At 42.4% G+C, this 26,545-nt stretch overlaps 1 protein-coding gene across 2 annotated transcripts in view; it reads left to right on the top strand.

Annotated features, from left to right (window-relative positions):
• The first annotated feature begins 3,957 nt into the window (after positions 1–3,957).
• The window catches only part of CREBRF (CREB3 regulatory factor), a 66,630-nt gene continuing 44,042 nt past the window's right edge, over positions 3,958–26,545 (top strand). The window contains exons 1-2 of one of the 2 annotated variants that reach the window (XM_053566920.1): positions 3,958–4,071; positions 24,544–24,743. In XM_053566920.1, coding sequence (XP_053422895.1) covers positions 24,735–24,743 — 9 coding nt within the window. In that variant the 5' untranslated portion in view covers positions 3,958–4,071; positions 24,544–24,734. Of the gene's footprint in view, positions 4,072–24,265; positions 24,288–24,543; positions 24,744–26,545 lie in introns of those variants that run through there. The other variant, XM_053566921.1, reaches the window with a different exon arrangement.

The raw sequence follows: 26,545 nt of genomic DNA on the forward strand, positions 1-26,545 counted from the left end.
CAAATCATAAGCAGGCTCCTGTCCCACTGCAGGATGATATTGGGTATGGGGAATCAGGTGGGGTAAGGAATCAGGGTAAATAAATAAAAAATAGACTAGGGAAGGGTATTTGCAATTGAAGCTAGTACTATGTGGGAGAATTAAGAAACTAAGGCTCAGCGCTGTCACATGAAGAACACTGTGTTTTTAAGAGATCAGGCAGTGGCAAGTACTGAACCTTCTTCTCCAAAGAGTTTTTTTTAGGCAAGATGAATGAAGGACGATGCCAGTTGTCAACCATCGATTAGTACTTCTATTATTGTATTATTTGGTTTTTTTTTAGAGACAAGGTCCCACTCTGTCACTGAGGTTGGAGCGCAGTGGCATGATGGTAGATCACTGCAGCTTCAAACTTTCAGGCTCAAGCTATCCTCTTGCCTCAGCCTCCCAAGTAGCTAGGACTATAGGCACACACCACCATGCCCAGCTAATTTTTTTTTTTTTTTTTTGCCCAGCTAATTTTTTTTTTTGTAGAGACAGAGTCTCACCGTACCGCCCTCGGGTAGAGTGCCGTGGTGTCACACGGCTCACAGCAACTTCTAACTCTTGGGCTTACGCAATTCTCTTGCCTCAGCCTCCCGAGCAGCTAGGACTACAGGCGCCCGCCACAACGCCCGGCTATTTTTTTGTTGCAGTTTGGCCGGGGCTGGGTTTGAACCCGCTACCCTCGGCATATGGGGCCGGCGCCCTACTCACTGAGCCACAGGCGCTGCCCTGCCCAGCTAATTTTTTTGAGATGGGGTCTCATTGTGTTGCCCAGGCTGGTCTTAGGCAATCCTAAGGTCCTAGGCTCAGGCAATCCTTACAACTTGGCCTCCCAAAGTGCAGATGTAGTACAGATGTAAGCCACCATGCCTGGCCAGTATTTCTTTCAGATTTGCCTTTAGCAAAACTCCAGTCTTCTCAGGAAGAAAACCACATTTTAGTGTTAGAAGAACACAGCTTTTCCTGGAGATCTTCCAGGTTCAAGTTAATGAATCTCACTTCTGAAGCTGTGAAATCTTAACAAGTCACAGAGGTCCTGAAAGGAAACACTCACACTGGAAAGGACAATGCTTAGTGCAAAGACCCATGCGTGGTCAGCAGGCAGGGCTCAATACACATTAATGAAGGCTTAAAGACAGGGCACACTTTACTCCGTAAGGGAAGTTAGGACCTGGAACAATTGTTTTAATTCTCTCAGGATGTAGGCTCACTGCTGAAGCTAGAAGGATCATAAAGAACATGTAGTTTTAGTCCAGATGCCTTATGGTGAAGAAACTGGGACCCCAAGAGGTCACCCTGGCTCTTAGTGGTAGTGCTCAAATGGGGATCTTGGCTCCAAGAACAGTATTACAAACACATAGAGGTTTAAAGTGGGTGAAATGTCTGTACATACAAAGAATATGTCTGGAAGGATTCACAGAACATCAGTAATTGTGTTTTGCCTCTGAGGAGGAGAAATGTGTGGCCAGGAAACAAGTGGGAGGGAGACTTAATATTCACTGAAAGACCTTTTTATAACTTTTGAATTTTGTACCATTTATATGTTATCTAATCAAAAATAAATATTTTTAAGACTTCAGTGGAGTCCTAAGTACCTATTGCTTTTTTTCTTGTCTCATATTTGTAAAACATGTTTTCCTGACTCAGCTATACCAGTATGTAAATTATTCCATGGGGGCAAGGTTAAACACTTCAGAAGCAGCAATGCCAGTTGGTTACTACTTTGTGGCTAGAACAAGAGAGCCTTGTAAACCTCAAACCATTGCTATTTCAGAGTTCCAACTTCCTGCCAACTTCTACTGTGGCAGAATCTGGCAGGTTAAAACCCCAAAGAAACACAAATCAATTAGGAGCCAGTGATTTAATTCACTTCAGAGCAGAACATAGTCATTAACAAACCTTGATGGAAAGGTCTCCAATAGTCAAAACGCCATCTGTTCCAAGACAACAGAAGATGCACAGGCAGGAATCTAATGTAATTCCCTAGTGAGCACCTTCAGCGGGCAGAATTCCTGCCAGGAAATGAACCTGGCTGCTTTTTGACCTCAAGGAACTGTTGGCCAGAAGAGGAGGTGAAATTACCTTTCCAGAGGGCAGTGTAACTGAAAGAGCTAACCGCTGGCTGGAGCTTTCCTAAATACAGTATTATAAGAGAGGATAGTCTGTGACACATTCCATCGAGATTAATGCATGAATCTCATGAACAAGTTGAGGGAACCTTCCCAAGCTAGTTTTTCTATTCGATTTCAATTTTATGTGATAAATACTACAAAGTATTTTAGAGCTGGGCGTGGTGGTGTGTGCCTGTAGTCCCAGCTACTAAGGAGGCTGAGAAGGCAGGATCACTTCAGGTCAGGAGTTTGAGGTAGCAGAGAGCTGTGACAGCACATGTAAATGAATAGCCGTTGCTCTCCCATCAGGGTAACCCTAGACTCCATCTCTACATTTTAAAAAAGTATTATTTTAGTGGCTATAAACCTGAAGTCTGGAGATCTTTTAAATGATGCCCCTGAAACAGTCTAATAACACTACTATTCTCTTAAGTGCTTACTGTGTGCCAGGCACTATGGTAAGTGCTTTGTATGAACAATTTCACTTAATTCTTCCATCAACCTCATAAGGTACTTAGGAGGAAATTAAGCCTTACAAAGGTTAAGTAATTTGTACTGGTTTACATGTGGTGGAGCAAGGATTCAAATCCAGGTTATTCATTCTACCAGTGTATGATGACTACCTATGTCCCAAGCATAAGAGTAGAGGATATAACATTGCCAGCCCCTGCTGTCTTGATTATGATCTGTAGAAGTCTTTTTGATTCCAAAGTCCATAGTTTTGGCAATGACAGTATACTACTTACCTGAATCTGTGCAAAGGGGAGCATATTTTCAAAGGCACTCTTAAGAGAAAACTGGCACCTGAAGGAATATGGCCAATGTCTTTCTCTGTTCTCCTCTCCTTGTACTTACTAAAAATCAAATTTCTGTTGTATGCTCAGAAGATAAAGTCTATGCCCTTAAGAAATATAAAAACCATTCGGGCTTTGGTAATAGACCAGGGTTCCAATCCTAGCCAGGTCTTTTACTAGTTGCCCGACGTTTGGCAACTAACTTATCTGCTCTAAGCCTAATTTCCCCATCTGAAAAATGCTTATGTGTTCGCAAGGAGAACCAACTGAGATGATGAGCCCCCACATGGCACATGTTCAATAAAAGGTTACCGTTGTTATTAATACGATTAGGAAGCACAAGAAAACCTCAGGACCATGTGTTCGAAAGGCTTGTCAGGCGTTTCTTGTACAATTTTGAAGTCTGTCTTAAAGGTGCACACTGATCCCTGTGTCTGGTTAAACGCATTCAATAAATATTAGCAGAATCAGTGAATGAACAACCAAAAGCAAGCTCAGTCTTTCTGAATTAAAACGTTCATTAGAGGTGAATATGAGTTACAAAAATAAATTTAAAAAAAATCGTTCAAATGGGAAGGTCGTCCCTAAAACAGTGTGGATACATCCGGCTACTATAATTAAGGTAATGTTCCCTTAGCCCCTTCAAGTTTTAGCGAACTTGAACTGTATAATGGGTAAACCGAGACTTAAGGCCTCGCCGTGTAGTTTTGAAACCAAATCAAACGCTGGATAAGAGAGCCTTTATAAAAGCAACATCCTGGATGACAAACACGAGATTGTGGCTGGGTATCAGAGACAGCCCACACCCACGCTGCAATTGCAGGCGCCGAGCCCCGGCTCCGCCCACTCTTCCTGGTTTTTCCCGGCAACCCGCCCCTCCGGTAACATGTGACAGGGGTGCCCTGCCGGACCGAAGCCCTGATTGGCCGAGCTGCAGAGCGCCTCGCGATAGGCCCAAGGCCGGCGGGCCCCCGCCTCCCTCCTCCTCCTCGCCGCGGCCCACGTGAGGGGGGCGAGTCACGCGATTTCCGGGAACCCGTCAGGAAGGACATAAACAAAACAAACCCGAGGCAGCATGGAGAGGGGCCGTGGCCCCTGCAGCGGAACTGGACCCAGCCCCTGAGCCGCCTCTACACTCACAGGTGGGCAACGTTGCCTGCTGCCCAGAGCCCTTAGGGGTCTGGGCTGGGGGACGAGCCAAGCAGGGGGCGGAGGAGGGCCGCTGGCCTAGCAGGCAGCCGCGCTGGGGCTCTGGACCAGGCCGGCGCGGGGCGGGGGCCAGGACCAGGGCCGCGTCTGGGGGCGCGCGGGCCGCGGGCCACCGCCTCTGGGTCACGGGGACTCCGTTCCCCTCCCCCACCCCTGCCCTGGGACGGTTATATAAAAGCGCGGGGCGGCGGTAGATGGGACCCACGGGCGGGTAGCAGGCTAGGCCAGGAATGGGCAGCACCGGGTGTCCGCTTTGCCTGTCCGCCCGGCCCTTCCGCGCTGCTTCTGAGCCCCGGGCCGCGGCTGCCGGCAACCGGCCTGTCAGAGAAGCGAGCGGGTGGGAGGGGCCCGGGAGGGGAGGGGAGGCGAGGCTGGCGGGGGAGGAGGAGAGAGGGGCGTGTGAGGAAGGGCCGGGGCCGCGGAGGTTGGAGCCAGGCTGGCAGGAGACAAGGAGGCGCGAGCTGGCGGTGGGGGGGTTCCAGGCAGGGTGTCTGCGGGGTACCAGCTCCCCCTTCCGTCCCCGCCCCAGAGGCGGCGGGCGAGGGGGGCCTCCCTCTCGGGATTTGTTTATATGTCTTCTCAAAGCAGCTTGAAGCGGCTCGGAGGCGGATCCCTGAGGCTGAGTGGCAGGCTATACTGTCCAATGGAAAAGGCGGATGGAGGCTGCCGCACCAATGGGCGCGGGAGAGGCGGTGCCGTCGCGTCCCCAAAAAGTTCGGCTGTGTCGGGGGTGGGCCAGGTGGGGCGGCCATGTTAGATGGGAGGGGATGTATGGTGGTGGGTCACTGAGTGGGGAGGAGACAGGGCAAAGGGCGAGGGAGCCGGGCCCGGGGAGTGTCGGGTGTCGGAAGGCGAGTCGGATCAGACTGAGAAGTAGTTCAGGGGATCCTGACCCCGACCCGCCGCTTTCCTCACTCCAGCTGAGGAGGCAGGGAAGTACCGAGGGCAGTGAAGCCTCCCCTGGGGGTGGTTCCTGGGACCAGATGGAGCTCAGTCCCTGGATTCTCCTTTTCTCCACCCTACGCTCTCGGACCAACCTGGCCGCCAAACCCTGTAATCGTTTAACCCGAGAAAGCAAGCCTTTCTGTTTCTGAACTGGATTGAGCCTTAAGACTTCCTTAAGGAGGTACTTGGATAGCTAGCGGTCTGAATTTCTGCCCTGGGCCTCAGAGGCAGGCAGTGAGAGGGAAGTTTTGCTTTTTTGAATGTTGTAAAGGAAGCAGGACTAGAAAAGCCAAGAAAGTTTGAAGACTGGGCGGAGTTTGCATTTTTTCATCAGATACCTTCTGCTACTCCTAGTCTTAGTAGTAATTTGCTCACATAAGTTGTTAGCTCACATAAATCGACTTCATGAGAAAACTAAGCTTTGAGAAAATTATTTCAATTTGAAGGTTCTTTACGACGTTGTCTCTCTAATACCCTGCAGGTGAGAAGTAGGATGGAGGGCTGATTTACTTCTTTTAAAAAAGCAGAGAATAAGACTTACATGTTAATCTCATCTGTAGTAAGCTGGTTGTGTTAACTTGATTGTACCTTTAAATATTTTTTTTCCTATTCAGCAGAGTAGCAGGAAGATACACCAATGGGTATGAATAATTAGAAAACTATTTTACTTTAATTGCTTCGTGATTATTTTGGTATCATGGTTGCCTTGTTAAATGTTTAGGCTTGAAATAATGTCAATTTGCAACCTACGACTACATTGGTATCTTCAAAGATGCCAGGTTATTGATGCATCTTTGGTTAAGTACTTAGGGGTAGGAAGGTGCCTTAGATATATTATGAAGGGGCTAATCAAGAGTTAGCTATATTTATTTAATAATTTGCATTATCTCCTATTTTGTTAACTGAAGAAAAAAATAATTGGTAAATAACTTACTCATTTTTTTGTATTAGTTTGGTATGACTACTCACGGTTATGTTAAAAATATAATCCCTGATTATTTAATGTTTGTTAATGTCTAGTTTGTTTGTTTTTTTTTTGGAGACAGAACCTCAAGCTGTCACCCTGGGTAGAGTACGGTGGCATCACAGCTCACAGCAACCTCCAGCTCCTGGGCTTAAGAGATTCTCTTGCCTCAGCCTCCCAAGTAGCTGGACTACAGACACCTGCCACAATGCCCAGCTATTTTTTGGTTGTAGTTGTCATTGTTGTTTGGCAGGCCAGGGCTGGATTCCGACCCGCCAGCTCTGGTGTATGTGGCTGGTGCCTTAGCCGCTTGAGCTACAGATGCCCAGCCTAGATTCTAGATTTTAAGTGTAACTTTACAGTAAATAAAAAATACTAATTTTTGGCTGGGCACAGTGGCCCATGCCTGTAATCCCAGCACTTGGAAGGCCAAGGCAGGTGGATTGCCTGAGCTCACAGGTTCAAGACCAGCCTGAGCCGGAGTGAGACCTGTCTCTAAAAAAAAAAAAATAATAATAATAATAGCTGGGTGTTGTGGTGGGTACCTGTAGTCCCAGCTACTAGGGAAACTGAGGCAAGAGGATCACTTGAACCCAAGGTTGCTGTGGACTAAGATGCCATGGCATTATATCAAGGGTGACCAAATGTTCTGTCTCAAAAAAAGAAAAAGAAACTGACTTTTTTTTTTTTTTTTTTTTTTTGAGACAGAGCCTCAAGCTGTTGCCCTGGGTAGAGTGCTGTGGCATCACAGCTCACAGCAACCTCCAACTCCTGGGCTCAAGTGATTCTCCTGCCTCCGCCTCCCAAGTAGCTGGGACTGCAAGTGCCCGCCACAACGCCCGGCCATTTTTTAGTTGCAGCTGTCATTGTTGTTTGGCAGGCCTGGGCTGGATTTGAACCTGCGAGCTCAGGTGTATGTGTCTAGTGCCCTAGCTGCTTGAGCCACAGGCACCAAGCTGAAACTGACTTTTTTTTTTTTTTAACTAGTTCTCATTTTATCAGTGTTGTGTTGCTTTCTTAACCCTACCCCTGTACAATGCGTAGTTATAACAGAGAATGTACCTAAAATTAAAACAAAAACTTGTTTCATTGAAACCTAGAATATTTATTCAAGGCAGTTTTCATTGTTGCACGGGTTGATGAAGTCAGTATATTATATATTCTCTTAATCTAATAATGGCAAATGGATTCAACAGAACTTACTTGGAATTCTTTCATCCAACTGGTATTTAGGATTTGGGATTTTTACACTAGTAAGCATAAAAGCATCTGGCTTCCAGGGGTGATTTTGGATACTCCACTTACATCTGATTCTGTCTGTCATGGCATGTGAAAACTAACTTTTGTAAAAACAGTGTCTGTTTAGTTTACCTGTTGGATGTGTGTGTAGGATTAAAGAAATAACTAGAATGGTTCCTGCTGATGATGAATTAAGTACAAATGGTAATGGGGTATAATGATTTTGCATGTTGATTCTATTAATGTAGCACAGTTTTTGTGTGTGTGTTTTTTTTTGTAGAGACAGCATCACTTTATCGCCTTTGGTAGAGTGCTGTGGCGTCACACAGTTCACAGCAACCTCCAATTCCTGGGCTTAGGCAAATCTCTTGCTTCAGCCTCTTGAGTAGCTGGGACTATAGGTCCTGCCACAATGCCTGGCTATTTTTTTGTTGCAGTTTGGCCAGGGCCAGGTTTGAACCCACTGCCCTTGGTATATGGGGGCGATGCCCTACCCACTGAACCACAGGTACTGTCCTGTAGCACAGTTTTAAAAGATTAAGAGAACTTAGCCATGAGTGGTGGCTTACACTTGTGATCCCCACACTTTGGGAGGCCAAGACCAGAGGATTGCTAGAGGCCGGGAACATGAGACCAGCCTGAGGAAGAGCAAGACCCTGTCTCTAAAAATACAAAATACAGGCTATGTGTGGGAGCTCACCTCTGTAACCCTAGCACTTTGGGAGGCCAAGGCGGGTGGATCACCCAAGCTCAGGAGTTCTAGAGCTGCATGAGTAAAAGTTTTTCTATTAAAAGAAATAGCAAAACTGGGCAGGGTGAGCCTGTAATCCTACCTCTCTAAGAGGCCAAGGCAGGTGAATTGTCTGAGCTCACAGGTTTGAGACCAGCCTGAGCCAGAGCAAGACCTCGACTCTGAAAATAGCCAGACGTTGTGGCGGGTGCCTGTAGTCCCAGCTACTGGAGAGGCTGAGGCAAGAGAATCACTTAAGCCCAAGAGATTGAGGTTGCTGGGACCTGTGATGCCATGGCACTCTACTCAGGATGACAAAGTGAGACTCAGTCTCCAAAAAAAAAAAAAAAAATAGAAAAACGGCAGGGCATAAATGGCAGGTGCCTGTAGTCTCAGCTACTTGAGAGGCTTGAGGGAAAAGGATTGTTTGAGCCCAGGAGTTTGAGGTTGCTATGAGCTATGATGCCATAGCACTCTACCCAGGGCCACAGAGTGAGACTCTGCCTCAAAATAAAAAGGAAAGAAAAATTAGTTGGGCTTTGTGACAGGTGCCTGTAGTCCCAGCTACTCAGGAGGCTAAGGCAAGGGGATCACTTGAGCCTAAGAGTTTGGACTTGAGCTATGGCACTCTACCCAGGACAGAGAGTAACACTGTCTCAAAATAAGTAAATAAAATACAAAAATTAACTTGTCTGTAGTCTCAAATATTCACCTGTCATCCCAACTACTGAGGAGGTTAAGGCAGGAGGATCATTTGAGCCAAGGAATTTGAGGTTGCACTGAGTTCTGATGATCTGACTGTACTCTAACCTGAGCAACAGAGTGAAAAATGTCTCATAAAAAAGTGAGAGAAGAAGGGCGGCGCCTGTGGCTCAACGGGTAGGGCGCCGGTCCCATATGCTGGAGGTGGCGGGTTCAAGCCCAGCCCCGGCCAAAAATAAAAAAAATTAAAAAAAAAAAAAGTGAGAGAAGGCTCGGGGCCTGTGGCTCAAGCGCCTAAGGTGCCAGCCACATACACCTGAGCTGGTGGTTCGAATCCAGACTGGGCCCACCGAACGACAGCTGCAACCAAAAAAATAGCTGGGCGTTGTGGTGGGCGCCTGCGGTCCCAGCTACTTGGGAGGCGGAGGCAGGAGAATCGCTTGAGCCCAGGTGTTTGAGGTTGCTGTGAGCTGTGATGTTAACGGTACTCTGCCCAGGGTGACAGCTTGAGGTTTTGTGTCAAAATAAAAAAAAAAGTGGGGGAGGGGGCGAGAGAAAAGAGTTAAATTAATTTTCTACTTTAAAGCTCAATTTTTAGTTAGGGTTGGCAGTTACATGATTTTGAAATGAATTGGCAGCGTATATCCATGCGGGTTTCCATCTGGATGTTTTGGGGAAGAATTCACTGGTTCTTTTACCAAATTCAGTAGCTCAAGATAAACTCTCAGACTAGACACATATTTCAAGGTTGTTAGTTCTGATTCCAAGACGGGTTGACAGACTTTTCTTTCTATAAAGGATCTATCACAACTACCTAACCCTGTAATTTCTAGCATGAAATTGGCGTAGGAAAATATGTTTGGACTGTATTCCAATAAAACTTTATTTATAAAATAAAGAACAGGTTGTGCCTCCTTGACTGTAGCTTATAAATCCCAGGTCTAAGTCATCAGTCACTGGGTTTTAAGTACTTACATGTTAAGGTATTGCAGACTATATAAATAAATGCTTCAGGCTAAGCATGATGGCTGTCCCTGTAATCCTAGTACTTTGGGAGGCTGAGGTGGGAGGATCCCTCAAGGCTAGGAATTCAAGACTAGCCTCAGCCAATGTATCAAGACCCCTGTCTCTATAAAAAATAAAACATTAGCCAGCCGTGGTGGTATACAGCTGTAGTCCTGCTGCTTGGAAGGCTGAGGTAGGAATAAAGTTTGAAGAGAAGCTATTTTAATTATTTTACTTATTTTATTAATTTTTTTTCCTCATAAATTTTGTTACTTAGATTTGTTGAATACTCTTGCCAGGGGCAAAAAAAAAAAAAAAAAAGTTGTGCTTTGTTCTTTGTTTTTATTTATTCATTGATTTTTTTTTTTTTTGAGATGGTCTTACTATGTCGCCCTCAGTAAAGTGCTTTGACATCACCGCTCACAGCAACCTCAAATTCTTGGGGGTAAGCGATTGTCTTGCCTCAACCTCCCAAGGATCTGGGACTATAGGCTCCCACCACAACACCCGGCCATGTGCTTTATTCTTTGAATTTGTCATTAGTTCTTGTCATACTTGGTTTCTAGATGTTTGGAAAATGTTAAGAATACAGGTTTGGGAACATTGTTCATCTGTATAGCAGGATCTCTTTTTCAAGGGAGCACTGTAAAATCATGTTTGCTAGGTAAGTGTGATTGACCCTGTCGGGTAGGCTAGACTTGGACAGAGTTCAATGCAGAGTACTTCATGGTACTTTGTGGCTACATTACCATTTATCAGCCAAGCCTTCTATATATTTTCACCAATTCATGGCTTTTCTTCTCAAATCTATGTTGGAAAACTCTCTTCTTTCAACAACTCTCTAAACTACTACTTTCCTTTCTACTTCTTGGCACCGCTCATCATCCCATTATTCTGTCTTTTCAATGCCAAAATGACTTGTACACCTTTTGTTACTAAGTCATGTTTTTACTTATTTATCTTTGAGTATTGGAAGTCTCATGATCTTGCTGATTTCTTATCCTTCAGTTTCTTGTTGTACATTTATTTTGTTCAGTTTTGTCTTTGTTTTGTCTTTGAGAGTTTACAGTGCTCCTTTCATTTTTTAAAGTAAGCTCCTTCTTTGTCTTTTATACCCCAGTCCTGATGGAATTTTCACCTCTATTATAGGCTTGGCATTCATTGAGAAATTTACGATACTATAAAAATAAACTTTCAAAATGGTTCTTAGTGGTAGGGGAAGGAATTAGGGTTAGGGTGGATTGTTCAAAAGAGTTACTGTAGAATATTTTTTTTTTTTTTTTTTTTTGTAGAGACAGAGTCTCACTTTATGGCCCTCGGTAGAGTGCCGTGGCCTCACACAGCTCACAGCAACCTCCAACTCCTGGGCTTAAGCGATTCTCTTGCCTCAGCCTCCCGAGCAGCCGGGACTACAGGCGCCTGCCACAATGCCCGGCTATTTTTTGGTTGCAGTTCGGCCGGGGCCGGGTTTGAACCCACCACCCTGGGTATATGGGGCCGGCGCCTAACCGACTGAGCCACAGGAGCCGCCCACTGTAGAATATTTTTAAAACAGGAAGGCTTTGCCCTGAGCTTAGAGGTTCGAGACCAGCCTGAGCCAGAGTGAGACCCCCGTCTGTACCAAAAAAAAAAAAAAAGGTGGACGCCTGAGGCAAGAGAATCACTTAAGCCCAAGAGTTGGAGATTGCTGGGAGCTATGATCCCACGGCCCTCTGCCGAGGGCCACAAAATGAGACTCTGTCTCAATAAAATAAATAAATAAAAGAATTAAAACAGGAAGGCTTCCAGGATCTTATTTGTGTTGTGCAAAATGAGCTGCCTTTATACAGTTTTTGGAACTGCTTTTTAGTAAGGTTTCCATTCGTATGATTGAATCCTGTACAGAGTTCCCCATATACTAGGAGAGGAGACAGACAGGAGAGTCCAATGTTACAATTTTTCAAGCAAAATGTTCTGAAAGTATGAAAGAGGGACTGCTAACTCTGCTTGGGAAAGTTGAAGAAGCATCACAGAAAAGGGATGGCATTTGAGCTAAAGTTTGAAGATTAGTGAAGGAAGAATTATAGTTTATTTGAAGAAGTATAAAAGGTATAAAAAATGTGTAGGGTGAATGGGACTGGGTAAGAGGTTTGAGCAAAGGCAGAGGTGGGGTGGAGAATGGAAGAGGAGGAAACTGATTTAGAAGATTTAGGAGGAGAGAACACTTTTTGCTAGTCTCTAGTCAAGGTCTTGACTTATCTCCTTCCTTCTGTCTTCTAATCTTTTCGTACCAGGGCAACTTTGATCCCCAGCACTATGTGTCCCTTGCCTTTTATTTCACCTCCCTATCCCTTTGGGTTTCTCTTTGATTCTTACCTTTGTTTAAAAGCAAAAAAAAAAAAAAAAAAATTCTATCACACTGTCTACTTACTTTGCATATATGTAGCAATAAATGTTTATAAGTTGATTCCTTCTTGAGAAATCTTGTAAGATCAAGTCTTTGATACCAATCTCACTCAGTTGCCCTGGGTAGAGTGCGGTGACATCTTAGTTCACAGCAACCTCAAACTCTAGGGCTTGAGCAGTCTTATCTCAGCCTTCTGAGTAGCTGCGACTACAGATTCTTGATGGTATGGGGAGGAATTAGGGCCACAGCAACGCCCAGCTTGTTTTTTTTCTATTTTTAGTAGAAATAGGGTTTCGTTCTTGCTGAGACTGGTCTCAAACTCTTGAGCTCAAGCAGTCCGCCCACCTACCCACTTCAGCCTCCCAGAATGCTAGGATAAATGGCTTTAACCACCATGCTGAGCCAGCTGTGAATTTCTTTGTTTTGTTTTTTTTGAGACAGAGTCTCAAGCTGTTGTCCTGTGTAGAGTACTGTAACATCATAGCTCACAGCAACCTCCAGCTTGGGCTCAAGTGATCCTCTTGCCTCAGGTTTTCTATTTTTGGTAGAGACAGAGTCTCTCTTTTGTTCCGGCTGGTCTTGAATTCATGAGCTTAAGCAATCCATACGCCTCAGCCTCCCAGAGTGCTAGGATTATAGGCGTGAACCACTGCGCCTGGCTGTGAATTTCTTTTTATGAAACATTTTCCTTTGTATTCAAAGATGCCACTTCTCTGTAGGCTACAGTGTAGAATGTGACTTATATGCCCTGTTTTCTACTTCTGTGCACTTAAAAATTGTTCTAGAACAAGATCCAATTTACTTTTTTCCTAAAGTTTTCTCAAAACTTCTCCAAGTAGCGTTGGTAGTATTCTTTTCTGTAGTTTTCTAATATTTTATAAACACTTCTTTTTGAAATAGCCTTATTGAAGTATAAATTATATAAACAAAGTTCCCTCATGTCTCTTTTGTAGTCATTCTTCCTCCCCTCTACTCTGACCCCAATCTCTGATTGTGTGTCACTAGAGTTTTGCCTTCTCTAGAATTTCATATAAACGCAGTCATAGAATGTGTTGACTTTTGAGTCTTTTTACTAAACATAATGATTTTGAGATGATGTGTCGTTTATCAGTTGAATCTTTGTAACTATATGGGTGTTTTATTTATAAAACACATTTTACAAAAATTTATTGATCCATTTTCCAGTTGATGGACATTTGGGTTGTTTACAGATTTTTTTGAATAAAACTGCTATAAACATTCATGTACAGGTTTTTAAATACCTCTTCTAACATTAACTACAGTACCTTTTATTTGGAGATCTAGTCATAGAGCTGTTAAGAGTGAAAGCCCTGGAGTTAGTAATATTTCACAAATAGACAGGGTTTTTGTTTGGTGTGTTGTTTTGAGACTAGGTCTCTCTTATCATGGCTAGAGTGCAGTGGCATCATCACAGCACACTGAATTCTCAGACAGGCTCAAGCAGTCTCTTGCCTTAGTCTCCCAAGTAGCTGGGACTATGGGCAGGTGCCACCACACCCAGCTAATTTTTCTGTGTTTTGTAGAGACAGGGTCTCACTCTTGCTCAATCTGGTTTCAAACTCCTGGCCTCAAGCAATCCTCCTGCCTTGGCCTCCTAGAGTATTAGAATTACAGGTGTGGGCCACCATGCCCAGCTATAAATAAACATGTTTTGCTAGTTCTGTGGTTTCGAGTACCTCTCAGCTTAGATTCCCCATCTATAAAATGTTACTGAGTGGAGACTGGTGCAAGCTAGAGAGCACAGACCAATTAAAGGGGAAACTCTAGCCAGGCATTGTGGCAGCACCTGTATTCCCAGCTACTTGGGAGGCTGAGGCAAGAAGGATTGCTTAAGCCCAGGAGCTTGAGGTTGCTGTGAGCTATGATGCCATGGCACTCTACCAGGGGAACAGAGTGAGACTGTCTTGATTGATTGATTGACAGATAGATAGATAGATAGATAGGAAACAAACTCCTTCTAGAGCAGTGGGTCAGGTTTGTAATCCTAACACTCTGGGAAGCCAAGGCAGGAACTTCACTTGAGCTCAGGAGTTTAAGACCAACCTGAGCAAGAGTGAGACCTTGTTCTCTACTAAAAATAGAAAAATTAGCAGGGTGTGGTACCACACAACACCCAGCTATTCAGGAGGCTGGGTAGGAAGATTGCTTGAGCCCAGTACTTTGAGGTTGCTGGGCTGACACCATGGTATTCTAGCCTGAGCAACAGAGTAAAAACTCTCTGCTGAATGAGTGAATGGGATAACTCTCTTTAGTTAAAGTGATCAGAAATCTTACTGGGAATATCGTACCTGTTGTTGTCAGATTTGATTTTTTTGCTCCAAGAGAGTGGTATTTTATATTTTTATATGTAATTTAACATGAAATTTTCAAGTTAAGTGCTGGCAGTTAAATTTTTATTTATTTATTTATTTATTTATTTATTTTTTGAGACAGAGCCTCAAGCTGTCGCCCTGGATAGAATGCTGTGGCATCACAGCTCACAGCAACCTCCAACTCCTGGGCTTAAACGATTCTCTTGCCTCAGCCTCCCAAGTAGCTGGGACCACAGGTGCCCGCCACAATGCCCGGCTATTTTTTTGGTTGCAGCCGTCATTGTTGTTTGGCGGGTCCGGGCTGGATTCAAACCCTCCAGCTCAGGTGTATGTGGCTGGTGCCTTAGCGGCTTGAGCCACAGGCACCGAGCCTGGCAGTTAAAATTTTAATGTGGAGGCTAAACAAAACATTTGTGGATTGATTTGCTGAAGTCTAGTTTGAGACTTCTGCTTTAAATCTTCAGTTAAAAGGCCAGGCGAGGTAGCTCATGCCTGTAATCCTGGCACTCTGGGAGGCCAGGGTGGGTAAATTGCACGAGCCCTGTCTCTAAAAATAGCCAACTTTGTGGTGGGCACCCGAGACAAGACGCTGCTACTTGGGAGGCTGAGCCATAGAGATCCCTTGTACCCAAGAGTTGGAGGTTGCTGTGAGCTGTAACGCCACAGCACTCTACCAAGTGAGACTCTGTCTCAAAAAAAAAAAAAAAAAAAATCTCCAGTTAACCTCATTTATTTTCAAATGTACGTAGTCATAGAAAAGTATGTGTACTTGTTAGGCCCCTCTTACCTTTGTTTTATAACTTAGTGTAATAATTTGCTGGTTGTAGAAACTCCCAACCAATTTAAAACTAATAAATTACTGCTGAATCAATTGTTTTCTTTCCTTAAATTGGAGAAATAATAAGAATACTGTGTGCCTGATAGAGGGATAGGACGAGGTTCTAGTTACTCTCTATACTTCTCTTTCTCTGATAGCTGCTGATTTATTAAATGCTATGTTTTCTTAGCACTTGGAATAGTCTGCTGCCTTTGATTTATTCTCACCCCCTTTGAAACAATTATGTTATAGATTAAACTCTGTCTTCTGTTTATTAGAAACTGTAAAGTATTATGGATATATATACACATTTTAAGGAAGTCTATTCCCTCAACTTATCCTGAATCCATGGTGAAGCCATTAACTATGAAAACTATAACTACATAAATCACTGGGACTGTTGACTCATGCCTATAATATTAGTACTCTGGGAGGCCGAGGTGGAAGATCGCTTGAGGTCAGGAGTTCAAGACCAGCTGGAGCAAGAGTGAGACCCTGTTTCTACTAAAAATAGAAAAATTAGCGGATGTGGTGATGTAGGCCTATTGTCCTAGCTACTCGGAAGGCTGAAGCCCAGGAATTGCTAGAGCCCAGGAATTTGAGGTTTCTATGAGCTAGGCTGAGGCCATTGCACTGTAGCCCCAGTGACAGCAAGACTCTGTCTCAAAAAGAGAAAAAAAAGAAGAAGAAGGAAAGAATAATGATAAATCATATGTAATTGTTGGAACACTAATAGCAATAATCTCTTTAATTTATCTGCCAATAAGAGACAACTAGTTTGCAGCTTTATGAATTAGTGAGTCCAAAGATTACACTACTGATTAAACCAGCATAATTGACATTCATTTTCATAATAGTCAATGCAAGAGTGTAAGAGTGTCAAATGATCTGTATTGCCCAATTATCCTTTTTTTTTTTTTTACAGTGAGACAAGGTCTCGCTCTGTTACCCAGACTGGGTGTAGTGGTATCATTAGCTCTCCGCAACTTCGAGCTCCTGGGCTTAAGCAGTTTACCTGCCTCAGGCTCCCAAGTAGCTGGAACTATAGGCACAGGCCACCGTGCTTGGCTAACTTTTGTATTTTTTAGAGACAGTTGGGGGGGGGCGGGGGGGGGAGTCTTGCTGTGGTGCTCAGGCTGGTCTTAAACTCCAAGCTTCAAACAGTACTCCTGCCTTGGCTTCCCAAAGTGTTAAGATCACATACATGAGCCACAGCACTTGGCCCTGAGAGTATCTGTTATTCAGCCTAGTTCCAGCTGGTTTCTTGGTGATAATGAAACATGTAATTTAGGCAGTCTAGGATTCTGAGTTGAATTTGAATTTATACCTAAATAATAGCAACATCCCAAGAAAAACATATACCAAGGAAGGAACTTGGGAATAAAAATAACCACCACCATTTATTGAGTGTATATTTTGTGGAAGGGCTAGATACTTCACAAATAAGTATATTGTGAATCACAATATCTCTGCAAAATAAAGGGGGAATTCTTTCATTAAGACATAAAAGAAGGTAAGTGAGAATCTGGAATTAAATTCCAAATAATCACAAGGCAGAACTTTGTATCTAGAGTTTGCTGCTTATAGAGAGTAAGCCTTTTAGGGGTAGTAGAGCCAAAGAGGCACTGAGCCTTTCTCAGGGTTGAAGGACATAACCAGGAAAAAAAAAGAGAGAGAGACAGAAATGACTGCAAACCATATTCAAAACCTCTTGCATCCCTGTTTCCATAACCTTGGTACCAGCTGGTGTACAATTTATACTGGTAGTATAGCCTATTTCACACACACACACACAAATACTTATAAAAGTGTCAGTCTAAGACAGGAGAGAGGAAAACAGTAAGTTGAAAAAAATCTCAGATCCCTGATAGCATGAACACCAAAGTTGGTAGGGTATGTGAAGACTGTCCAGTGGTGGATGATTCACTGTGTGTTCAAATGTGTTTGTCACTGCTGTTTGTTTTTATGCTGCTGCCTGTGTTTATTTTTTTCCTTAGTTTTCAGGCACAGAGAGATGCTGCTGCCTTTAAGTGTACATTACATTGTGTAGATTTCTGCAGAATGGCTTAGAAAACAAACCTATTCTTTAAAACTCAAGTCTTTTACATCCTAGATAAAATATTTTATTTGAATTCAGAAATGTGTGAGAGAGAGAACAGTGTAACATATAGCACATAGGTGCGTGGATTCAGTTAATTTAAATAAAATTTAATCATACTTCTTCCTCTACCTCTCCTCCCTAGACATGAATTATCTCAGGTCTTTAAAATTCAAACAGCATTATTCTTGGAAATTATAAAAAAAATTCAGGAGTACAATTTTTTTTTTTTTTTTTTAATTTTGAGAGAGTCTCACTTTGTCATCCTGGTTAGAGTGCTGTGGCATCATCATCGCTCATAGCAACCTCAAACTCTTGGGCTCAAGAGATCCTCTTGCCTCAGCCTCCTTAGTAGCTGGGACTACAAGTACCTGGCACAATGCTTGGCTAGTTTTTCTATTTTTAGTAGAGGCAGGGTCTCACTCTTGCTCAGGCGGTCTCAAATTCTTAGCTCAAGCAATTCACCCAAACTCAGCCTCTGAGAGTGCTAGGAATTACAGGTATGAGCCACCACACCCAGCCAGGAATCCAGTTTTTCATATTTTTACTATGTGTACCACAGTGATTGAAGACTCAAATTGACAAGCTACAATAAGATGCTCAGAAAATACACTGCATGTTGAATGACTTCTTTGTAATGTTCTTATTGTATGTGAGGAGTATTGCACTTCCAACTATTTAGGACATTCAGTTATAGGGTATTCCCATTCATTGTCAGCCAACTGTTTTCTGGATGCCTACTTTTGGCACTGTACAAAAGAAATAAACATGAAATATAATGGCTATTGTCAAAGAGTTTACAATCTGGTAATGGAAGCAGGGGATTGGGGAGAAGGAAAAGGAAAAATGTGAGCAAAGACATGAAGGTCAGAGTCTTACCATTGGAGATCCTTAGTAGAGTGTCTGTGTATTTGGACATTATTCACAAAATATTTGGGATTAGGAGCACAGTACTGCTATGATGTTGTGGGTTAGGGAGAATAATTTTAAAATGGGGCATAAGAAATAGGAAAGAGAGAGGCTATAGAAAGGAAGACTAGGGAAAATATTAGAACGGTAAATAGAGAATGATGAGGGGCAAGTAAGGACTGATAAAGTGGGAAGACAAAGTCAGACAGATGTATTTGTGATCAGTATGTCTTGAAGAGAATTGGGAGGGGGATGGTGGAGAGTCAAAACTGAAATCAGCTCTGCTTGGATGTCAGAGAATGATGGTACTAATGAAAGACTAGGAATGTCTGGATGGGGAGGTGGCATGTTGCATTTAAGGTGATGGGATATGGACATGGAGATATCTGGATCTCAGATGGTAGAGAGTTCATGGATTCACATGTTTGGATTGAAGATACAGATACAGGGAGTCCTTTAGACATATTTGAGGCACTGACAGTAGAGATAGTCTCTGTGATGATAGGTTCGTTCATAGTCATCCATTTACTGGATGACCCTGTATAAATCTCTTATCCTTGCTAAACTTTTTCTTAATGTGAAAAGGTTTAGATAGGAGCTGGGGTATGGTGACTATGCTGATACTTACTCTGACTATATTAGTAAGACGTTTTATCAAAATATTGGCCCTTGTTACTTTAAGGTATTTTATCAAATGACATGGCATAGCAACGTGCTTTGTAATCTGTGAACAACTGCACAAACATAAACTGTGAATATTTTGTCTCTGGTGGTAACCAAGGCTGGCTAGAATTAGAAATGCATTCTCTGATTATGTCTAAAACTGTTCCAAAACTGTTCCATGCTCTTGTTCTTGTACTCTGAAAAACTTACTTGATAGATACACATATTGAGGCTACAGAAAGCCTCTAACTAATATCTAGTAGTTGATAGTGTTCAGAAATAAAAGTAGCCTGTCCATTCAATTCAGATTGATCCAGAGACCTGCTTCAAATATCTTTCTTAGAGGTTCTCAAGGGCTTTAACTAAGCTCCTATACATTGTCTCTGTAGCCAAAGATTTAAAGTTGAGCAGAAGACTTTGGAAATGAATTGAACAAAATTCTAACTCAGAGGTCTTGTGTCTTCCTCCAAGACTGCATTCCAAAGGGAGATCACTTTTGAGATTATCTTCTCTTAGCTCCTTAGGATTCTCAGTAAAATGTGATCTTAGTTATTTTAGTTAAATTTTGTGGCATGCTTATTTATTAAACTTTGTGAAGATAAGACAGTTAGATTGACCAGGTATAAAGACTTCTCAAGGCAGTGCGGTGGAAGGATCACAGCTGCTTATAAGGTCATGATAAGTACTGCTTTAGCCAGGAAAATGATCTTTTCTCATGCAATCTGAGGGAAAAGGTAAGTCATCTTCTTACTTTCCTCTTTTCCCATCTTCTTTAAAGACTAGCAGTAGCAGAATTTGGAAAATGAGAATCTTCTAATTATTCCTGACAAAAATTATAACCATCTAGTTTGAAGTTTATTTACCTGTTTCTAAATTTTGGCATCTAGAGAACTTCTGTTGAAAAGTAATATATAGTAATTCATCTGCAGTTGTGGTCATAGGATTCATATTACATAGTGGTGCCCCACATAATGAGCCCCACTTTCCCCCCCAATGTGTTCCTTGCATAGGCAGCCTCTCCTTCCTCAATGGTTTGGATATTTGGGTATCTTTTATTTTTGCTATAGCATGAAACAGGTAGTGGCTTGATTTAGTAAGCATTTGAAAGATTGTTTTGTTCTACTCTCGCCGAGTAGAGCAGTTTCCAAAAGGAAAGGAATTATTTTTTGTTTGTTTTTTTTGTTTTGTTTTTTGAGACAGAGTCTTATGTCACCCTTGGTAGAGTGCTGTGGTATCGCAGCTCACAGCAATCTCAAAACTCTTGGGCTTAAGTGATTCTCTTGCCTTAGCCTTCCAAGTAGCTGGGACTACAGGTGCCTGCCACACCACCCGGCTATTTTTTTTGTTGCTGGTGTAATTATCATTGTTGTTTAGCAGGCTGGGGCTGGGTTTGAACCCTCCAGCTCTGTTGTATGTGGCTGGTGCCCTAACCACTGAGCTAGGGGCACCGAGCCAGGAAAGGAGAACATGAATTATAGCAAAGGGGATGGAATGTGTAGCGGATGGGTCCTGGTTTGCTAAGGAGCTTGGGGAAATTGGTAAGCTTTCTTGAGAAACAGGGGAGTCTCATGGTGTATACATTGTATAACCTTTTAAATTACCAAGTTAGTAGTTTGTCCATACATCCTTTCTGCCTTCCTCCTTGCCCTACTTCCCTTCTATTCCTACCGCCCTGTCCCTTTCATGTCCTTCCCCTTTCCTTCCTTCCTGTTTTGTTGCCTCCTTCCCTTGCTCCCTTCCTCTGTCTCCTGTCTCCATATGTTTTCTGTTGCTATAATACAATACCACAGATAGGGTAATTTATAAAGAAAAGAGATTTATTTAGCTCATGATTCTGAAGGCCAGGAAGTAAAATAGCTTGGCACTGACATCTGGTAAGGGTCATCTCATGGCAGGAGGTAGGAGCCCACGAGACAGAGGCACTCCTTTTATCAGAGCCCACTCCTGTGTCTAGTGATGACGGTATTAATCACCTCTTAAAGGGTTCACCTCACTGTACTGTTAAAATGATAATTAAATTTCAAACATGAGTTTTTGCAGGAATATAAAAAAAAAACACCTCCCTTCCTTTTTTTCATTCCTTTCCTTCCTTTGTTTCTGTCTTTTCAACTTTACTGAGGATTTAAGCTTGAAGAGAAATTGTTTATTTAAATTATGGATCACAAGACAGTTCTTACTTCTAAGAAATGTGGATCTGGTACAGTTTAAGACAACAGAGAGGACCAAGATCTCTGACCACATGAAAGAAATGATGAGCATGAACTAGCAAAAATTAGGAAAGATCAAAATAGACCATGGTATATGAGTTATTTAGCAGTATAAATTTACTGGCTTTTCCTGTCTAAAAAATTTATATTTTTCCTACTGTGATAAAATATCATAAAATTTACTATTTTAACCATTTTTAGGTATACAGTTTTGTGGCATTAAGTACACTGACAGCATTAATATTATATAACCATCACGACTGTTTCCAGAACATTTTCATCATCCCAAGCATAAATTCTGTACCCATTTAATAACAACTCTCCCGGACCCTGGTAACCTTTAAGTCTACTTTCTTTATTTTTCTTTGCAGTTTTTGGCTGGGGCTGGGTTTGAACCCACCACCTCTGGCATATGGGGCCTGTGCCCCACTCCTTTGAGCCACAGGCGTGGCTCACCTCTAATCTACTTTCTGTCTCTATGGATTTGCCTTTCCAGGCATCTCATGGGAGTAGAGATCATACGGTATTTGTTCTTTAGTGTCTAGTTTATTTGACTTACCATAATGTTTTAAAGATTTATTCTTGTTGTAGCATACATAAGAACTTCATCCCTTTTGTAGGAATTATTCACGGCTGAATAATAATCCATATTTTGTTTATCCACTCGTGTTAATGGACACTTGGGTGGTTTCTACCTTTTGGCTATTGTCCATATTGCTGCTGTGAATATGGGTATGCAACTATCTCTTTGAGTCCCTGCTTTTCAACTCTTAGGTATATAGGAGTGGAATTGCTAGATCATATGGTAATTTTATATAGCTTTTTGGGAAATTGCCAAACTTTCCCACAAAAACTACACCATTTTTCATTCCTATCAGCAGTGCACAAGGGCTCTAGTTTCTCTGTATCCTCACCAACACTTCTTATTTTCTGCTTTTTGGATACTGGCCATCCTAATGGGTGTGTCTAAAAGTTTTTAACATCTACTCTGATGAATGTTGGATGACTCAGAAGGGCTATTTACTGTTGTGAAGAACCAGTTTCCTTAAGTTTACTATAAGAGGGCAGTGACTTACGCCAGTGTCATGTAAAAAGGGATTTGCAGGGATTCTAGCCATCATGTACAGTATCTCCTTATTCATATGATGGTTTCATTTACAAAAAGATTTATGTGTTTTGTTTTTTTTTGGCCGGGGCTGGGTTTGAACCCTCTGGCATATGGGACTGGCGCCGCCCTGATTTATGTGTTTCTTGATGTGAACTTTGTATGTGCAGTCAGGGAACTGTTGAAACCCTCACATTCAGAAGTGGAACAATTTAGGAGCTCTTGGATATGTATAAAACTGCACCAGTCAACTCTTGGGTTTTGTTGTTAAAATTATAATTAGTGGTTTGAGCAGTCCTAGGGATAAGCTTTTGTAAGAAGTCCTTTGATTGACTCGGCTCCCATAGCTCAGTGGTTAACGTGCCGGCCACATACACAGTGACAACTACAACAAAAAAATAGCCTGGCATTGTGGTGGGCACTTGTAGTCCCAGCTACTTGGGAGGCTGAGGCAAGAGAATGTATTAAGCGCAAGAGTGTGAGGTTGCTGTGAGCTGTGATGCCAGAGCTCTTTACCAAGGGCGACATAGACTCTGTCTCCAAAAAAAAAAAAGTCCTTTGATTATATCTGTTATCTTACTTTACCTTTTGCCTTGTCTAATGTACCCAGAGAACATTTGTTCAGATAGAGAACAAAAAAACACGAGGGTGGCCACCTGTGGCTCAGTGGATAGGGTGCCGGTCCCATATACCGAGGATGGCGGTTTGAACCCGGCCCTGGCCAAACTGCAACAAAAAATAGCCGGGTGTTGTGGCAGGCGCCTGTAGTCCCAGCTACTTGGAAGGCTGAGGCAAAAGAATTGCTTAAGCCCAGGAGTTGGAGGTTGCTGTGAGCTATGATGCCATGGTACTCTACCGAGGGCAACATAGTGAAACTGTCTCAAAAAAGAAGAAAAGATGCAGTATAATACATATTAAAGATCACAGGAAAAATGAGCTTGTGTTAATTTTGTCAGGGTGGTTTTTTTTTAATATTTCTAATTGGCAATTGACAAACCGTATTTTAGGAACAAACAAGCAGAGGAATGGTATTATTTCAGAATAGTAAGTACCAAGACATGACTAAATTCTTGAAAGTGTAACATGAGCCTTAGTTATTTAATGCAGTGGTCACCACCCTTTTTGGCACCAGGGACCGGTTTTGTGGAAATCTTTCTACAGACCAGGGGAGGGGTGGTTTTGCTATGAGTTTGCAAGTGATTGATTTATTATGGTTTCTGTGCTGTAAAAGCTCTCTGTTAATGATAATCTGTATTTGCAACTGCTCCCCAGAGCTAACATCACTGCCCCAGCTCCCCATCAGATCATCAGACTCACTAGGAGCGTACAACCTAGATTAAATGTCTAGATTAGCTCCCTCAAATGCGTAGTTTTACAGTAGGGTTCACACATCCTATGAGAATCCAGTGCCCCCAGCCAATCTGACAGGAGGCAGAGCTCAAGTGTGATGTGACCAGATGGTGATGCAAGCAATGGGGAGAGCTGTAAATACAGATGAAGGGCTCAGCACCCGTAGCACTATGGTTAACAGCGCCGGCCACGTGCACCGAGGCTGGCGGGTTCAAACCCTGCCTGGGCCACCTATAGAACAATGACAGCTGCAACAAAAAATAGCCGGGTGTTGTGCCAGGCATCTGTAGTCTCAGCTACTTGGGGGCTGAGGCAAGAGAATCACTTAAGTCCAAGAATTTGAGGTTGCTGTGAGCTGTGATGCCACAGCATTCTACCGAGGACGACATAGACTCTGTCTCAAAAATAAAAAGAATAAATACAGATGAGGCTTCACTCCTGGTCTGCTGCTCATTTTATGCTGTGCTGCCTGGTTCCTAACAGGCCATACACTAAGTCTTATTGGAGGCCTGGGAGTTGGGGATTGCAGATTAATTAATTTAGTTACTTACTTGTTTGTTTGTTTTTGATACAGAGTATCATTCAGTTGCCCTGGGGTGGAGTGCCATGGCATCATCATAGCTCATAACAACCTCAAACTCTTGGACTTAAGCAATCTTTACACCTCAGCTTCCTAAGTAGCTGGGACTACAACAGGTGCTTGTCATGATGCCAGGCTAATTTTTCTATGTTTAGTAGAAATGGGTCTGGGTCTTGTTCAGGCTGGTCTCGAACTCGCGAGCTCAAGCAATTCACCTGCTTAGGATTCCCAGAGTGCTAGGATTACATGGCATGAGCCACCTCGCCTGGCCGGGACTGCAGATTTAAAGCACTGTATTCTTTGCTAATGTTATTTTTCAAAGGTCAGCTTATTTTTAATGGAGTTGAGTGAATTTACTGTGTTGTTTGACAGAATCCCACAAAATTATTAAAAAAAAAAAAAAAACAGTGTTGAAGCAGTTGAAGTGAAGATATTCTGGGGAAACCTGCTGTTTATTGTGAAAATCATCTTTGGCCTTGGAATTAAGAGTAAAGCTGGAAAGGAATTTACAGACAAGAAAGAAAAGAAGTTTGGAATTGGACTCACAGAATCTGGGCTTGGAAATGCCTCAGGTAAATCACACAGAGTAGGTGCAAAGTTATATTTTCCCACTGCAGAAAGTCAGTATCCTTGGTTTTGTAAGTTGTCTGAATCTTAACATAACTTAGCATACTTACTACCTTTTTAAGATATTTCTGATCTCAGCTAGTTTTGAGTACATGTTCTTCCTTCCATTACCTTCTGTTTCTTCCTTTGGTATAACTTTGAAATTTAATGAGCTGAACGTAGGGAGCTTGGTGACTAGGTTAAAAAAAAGGTGGACAGATCTGGCTTTATGAGGGTTGAACCAACTTCCCCGAAGGTTAATCTCTCACAAATGTCCCATTTCTATCTCCTTTGTGTTGTCATTTCCAACTCTTACTTTTCACTTATGCCTTCTGAATTTAGAAGTAGTTAAGAGGAAATGTTGAGGGACTTCAGCCTCAATCACTGTCTCCCCCCTTCACCCCCGCCTTGTATATACACCCCACATATGTACATGTAAATACCTCCCGTAAAACATATCTAAGGATGATTATATCTCTTCATTTTATGGAACCTACTCTGAATTTATCACTTGTGGTTTGAAGCAATTACTGAAATAATAAATGAAGTCCTGTTAGTCCCCATTCTGCTTATCCAAATGCTTTCCCTTCTTCCTTCAGCGGTTAGCTCTTGCCCCTCCCCTGTGTGTTTCATAATGAGCACGCAGTTATGGCTTTATCTGGAGCCATACTGAGCTATCCTTTGAACACAGGGAATCCGTAATTTGCTGTGATTGTCTGGAGACTCAAGGGGGCAAGCAGCAGAGGCAAAGATTGCTAACTGATTATAAAAGACCAGAGGCATACATCCACCTCAACCCCTGTACCAGATGGACTGCATATACCCTTTAGAGTTCTTGCCCATTCGAGGTTTAGCTTTATATTTGTTGAATACTTGAATTTAGGGCTGTAAATCTTACTTTTTCAAACTAACTTCTTCTAGAAAAAGGCCCTGAAGGCTTGGAGGGATTAGGAAAAATAAAGGGAAAAAATGGGATAGGAAGTACCAGTGAAGAAAAATATGATGAGGAAGTATCTGAAAAGGCAAGTATGACTAGAAAAGTATAAGCAAATAGACTAATATCATTTTTAAAAATTTATGTAGAAACTTGCAGAAGAACTAAAAGACAAAGAGAAAAGTTTTATTCTTTCTCATGCTCTTACTTCATCCAAGTTAGATTTCAAAGTGAGGCCTTTCTGTTATTTGAGCCACTTTAGAAGGATGAGCCCTGACTTGACTCTGGAGTGATTTGTATAAATGTTAAAATGTGAAAATAGGATGGAGAAAAAGCAAAGAATATTAATACTGTGTCTTTTTTCCCCCTTCGTTTATTATGGAATGGATTGTACCTTTTCAGGGATCAGGATTAAGGCTGCATAGCTCAGGCCCAAGTTTCTGGTCTTACCCAGGAGATTTGGGGGTATTTTTTAATATTCTATTTCCATTATATTCCTGTAGGTATTTTTTGAACTAGCGATGTCCAGATTGACTTCCAGCTTTGAGAAAAAGGCATTGAACTAACAGAATGAGACTGATCTCTGCAGACATCAGGAATTAGCAGGGAATTCCTTGCTGTTGGTGGTTAAAAGTGTTAGAGAAGGATTTGAAGAAATGTTATATATGTATAGATACATAAAAATACCCATTAAATATTGGATGCTATCTCTGGTGGCTAAGTAAGCCTTAGTTTTTAGAAGACAATATTAACAATTGCTGCTCTCTGTTTTTTCTGCTCTTAATGCATCTTAGGTATTTTCCTAACTGAAGTCTATAGTTCAATGCTAGTTAA

Source organism: Nycticebus coucang, chromosome 17, assembly GCF_027406575.1.
Source record: "Nycticebus coucang isolate mNycCou1 chromosome 17, mNycCou1.pri, whole genome shotgun sequence".
NCBI lineage: Eukaryota > Metazoa > Chordata > Mammalia > Primates > Lorisidae > Nycticebus > Nycticebus coucang.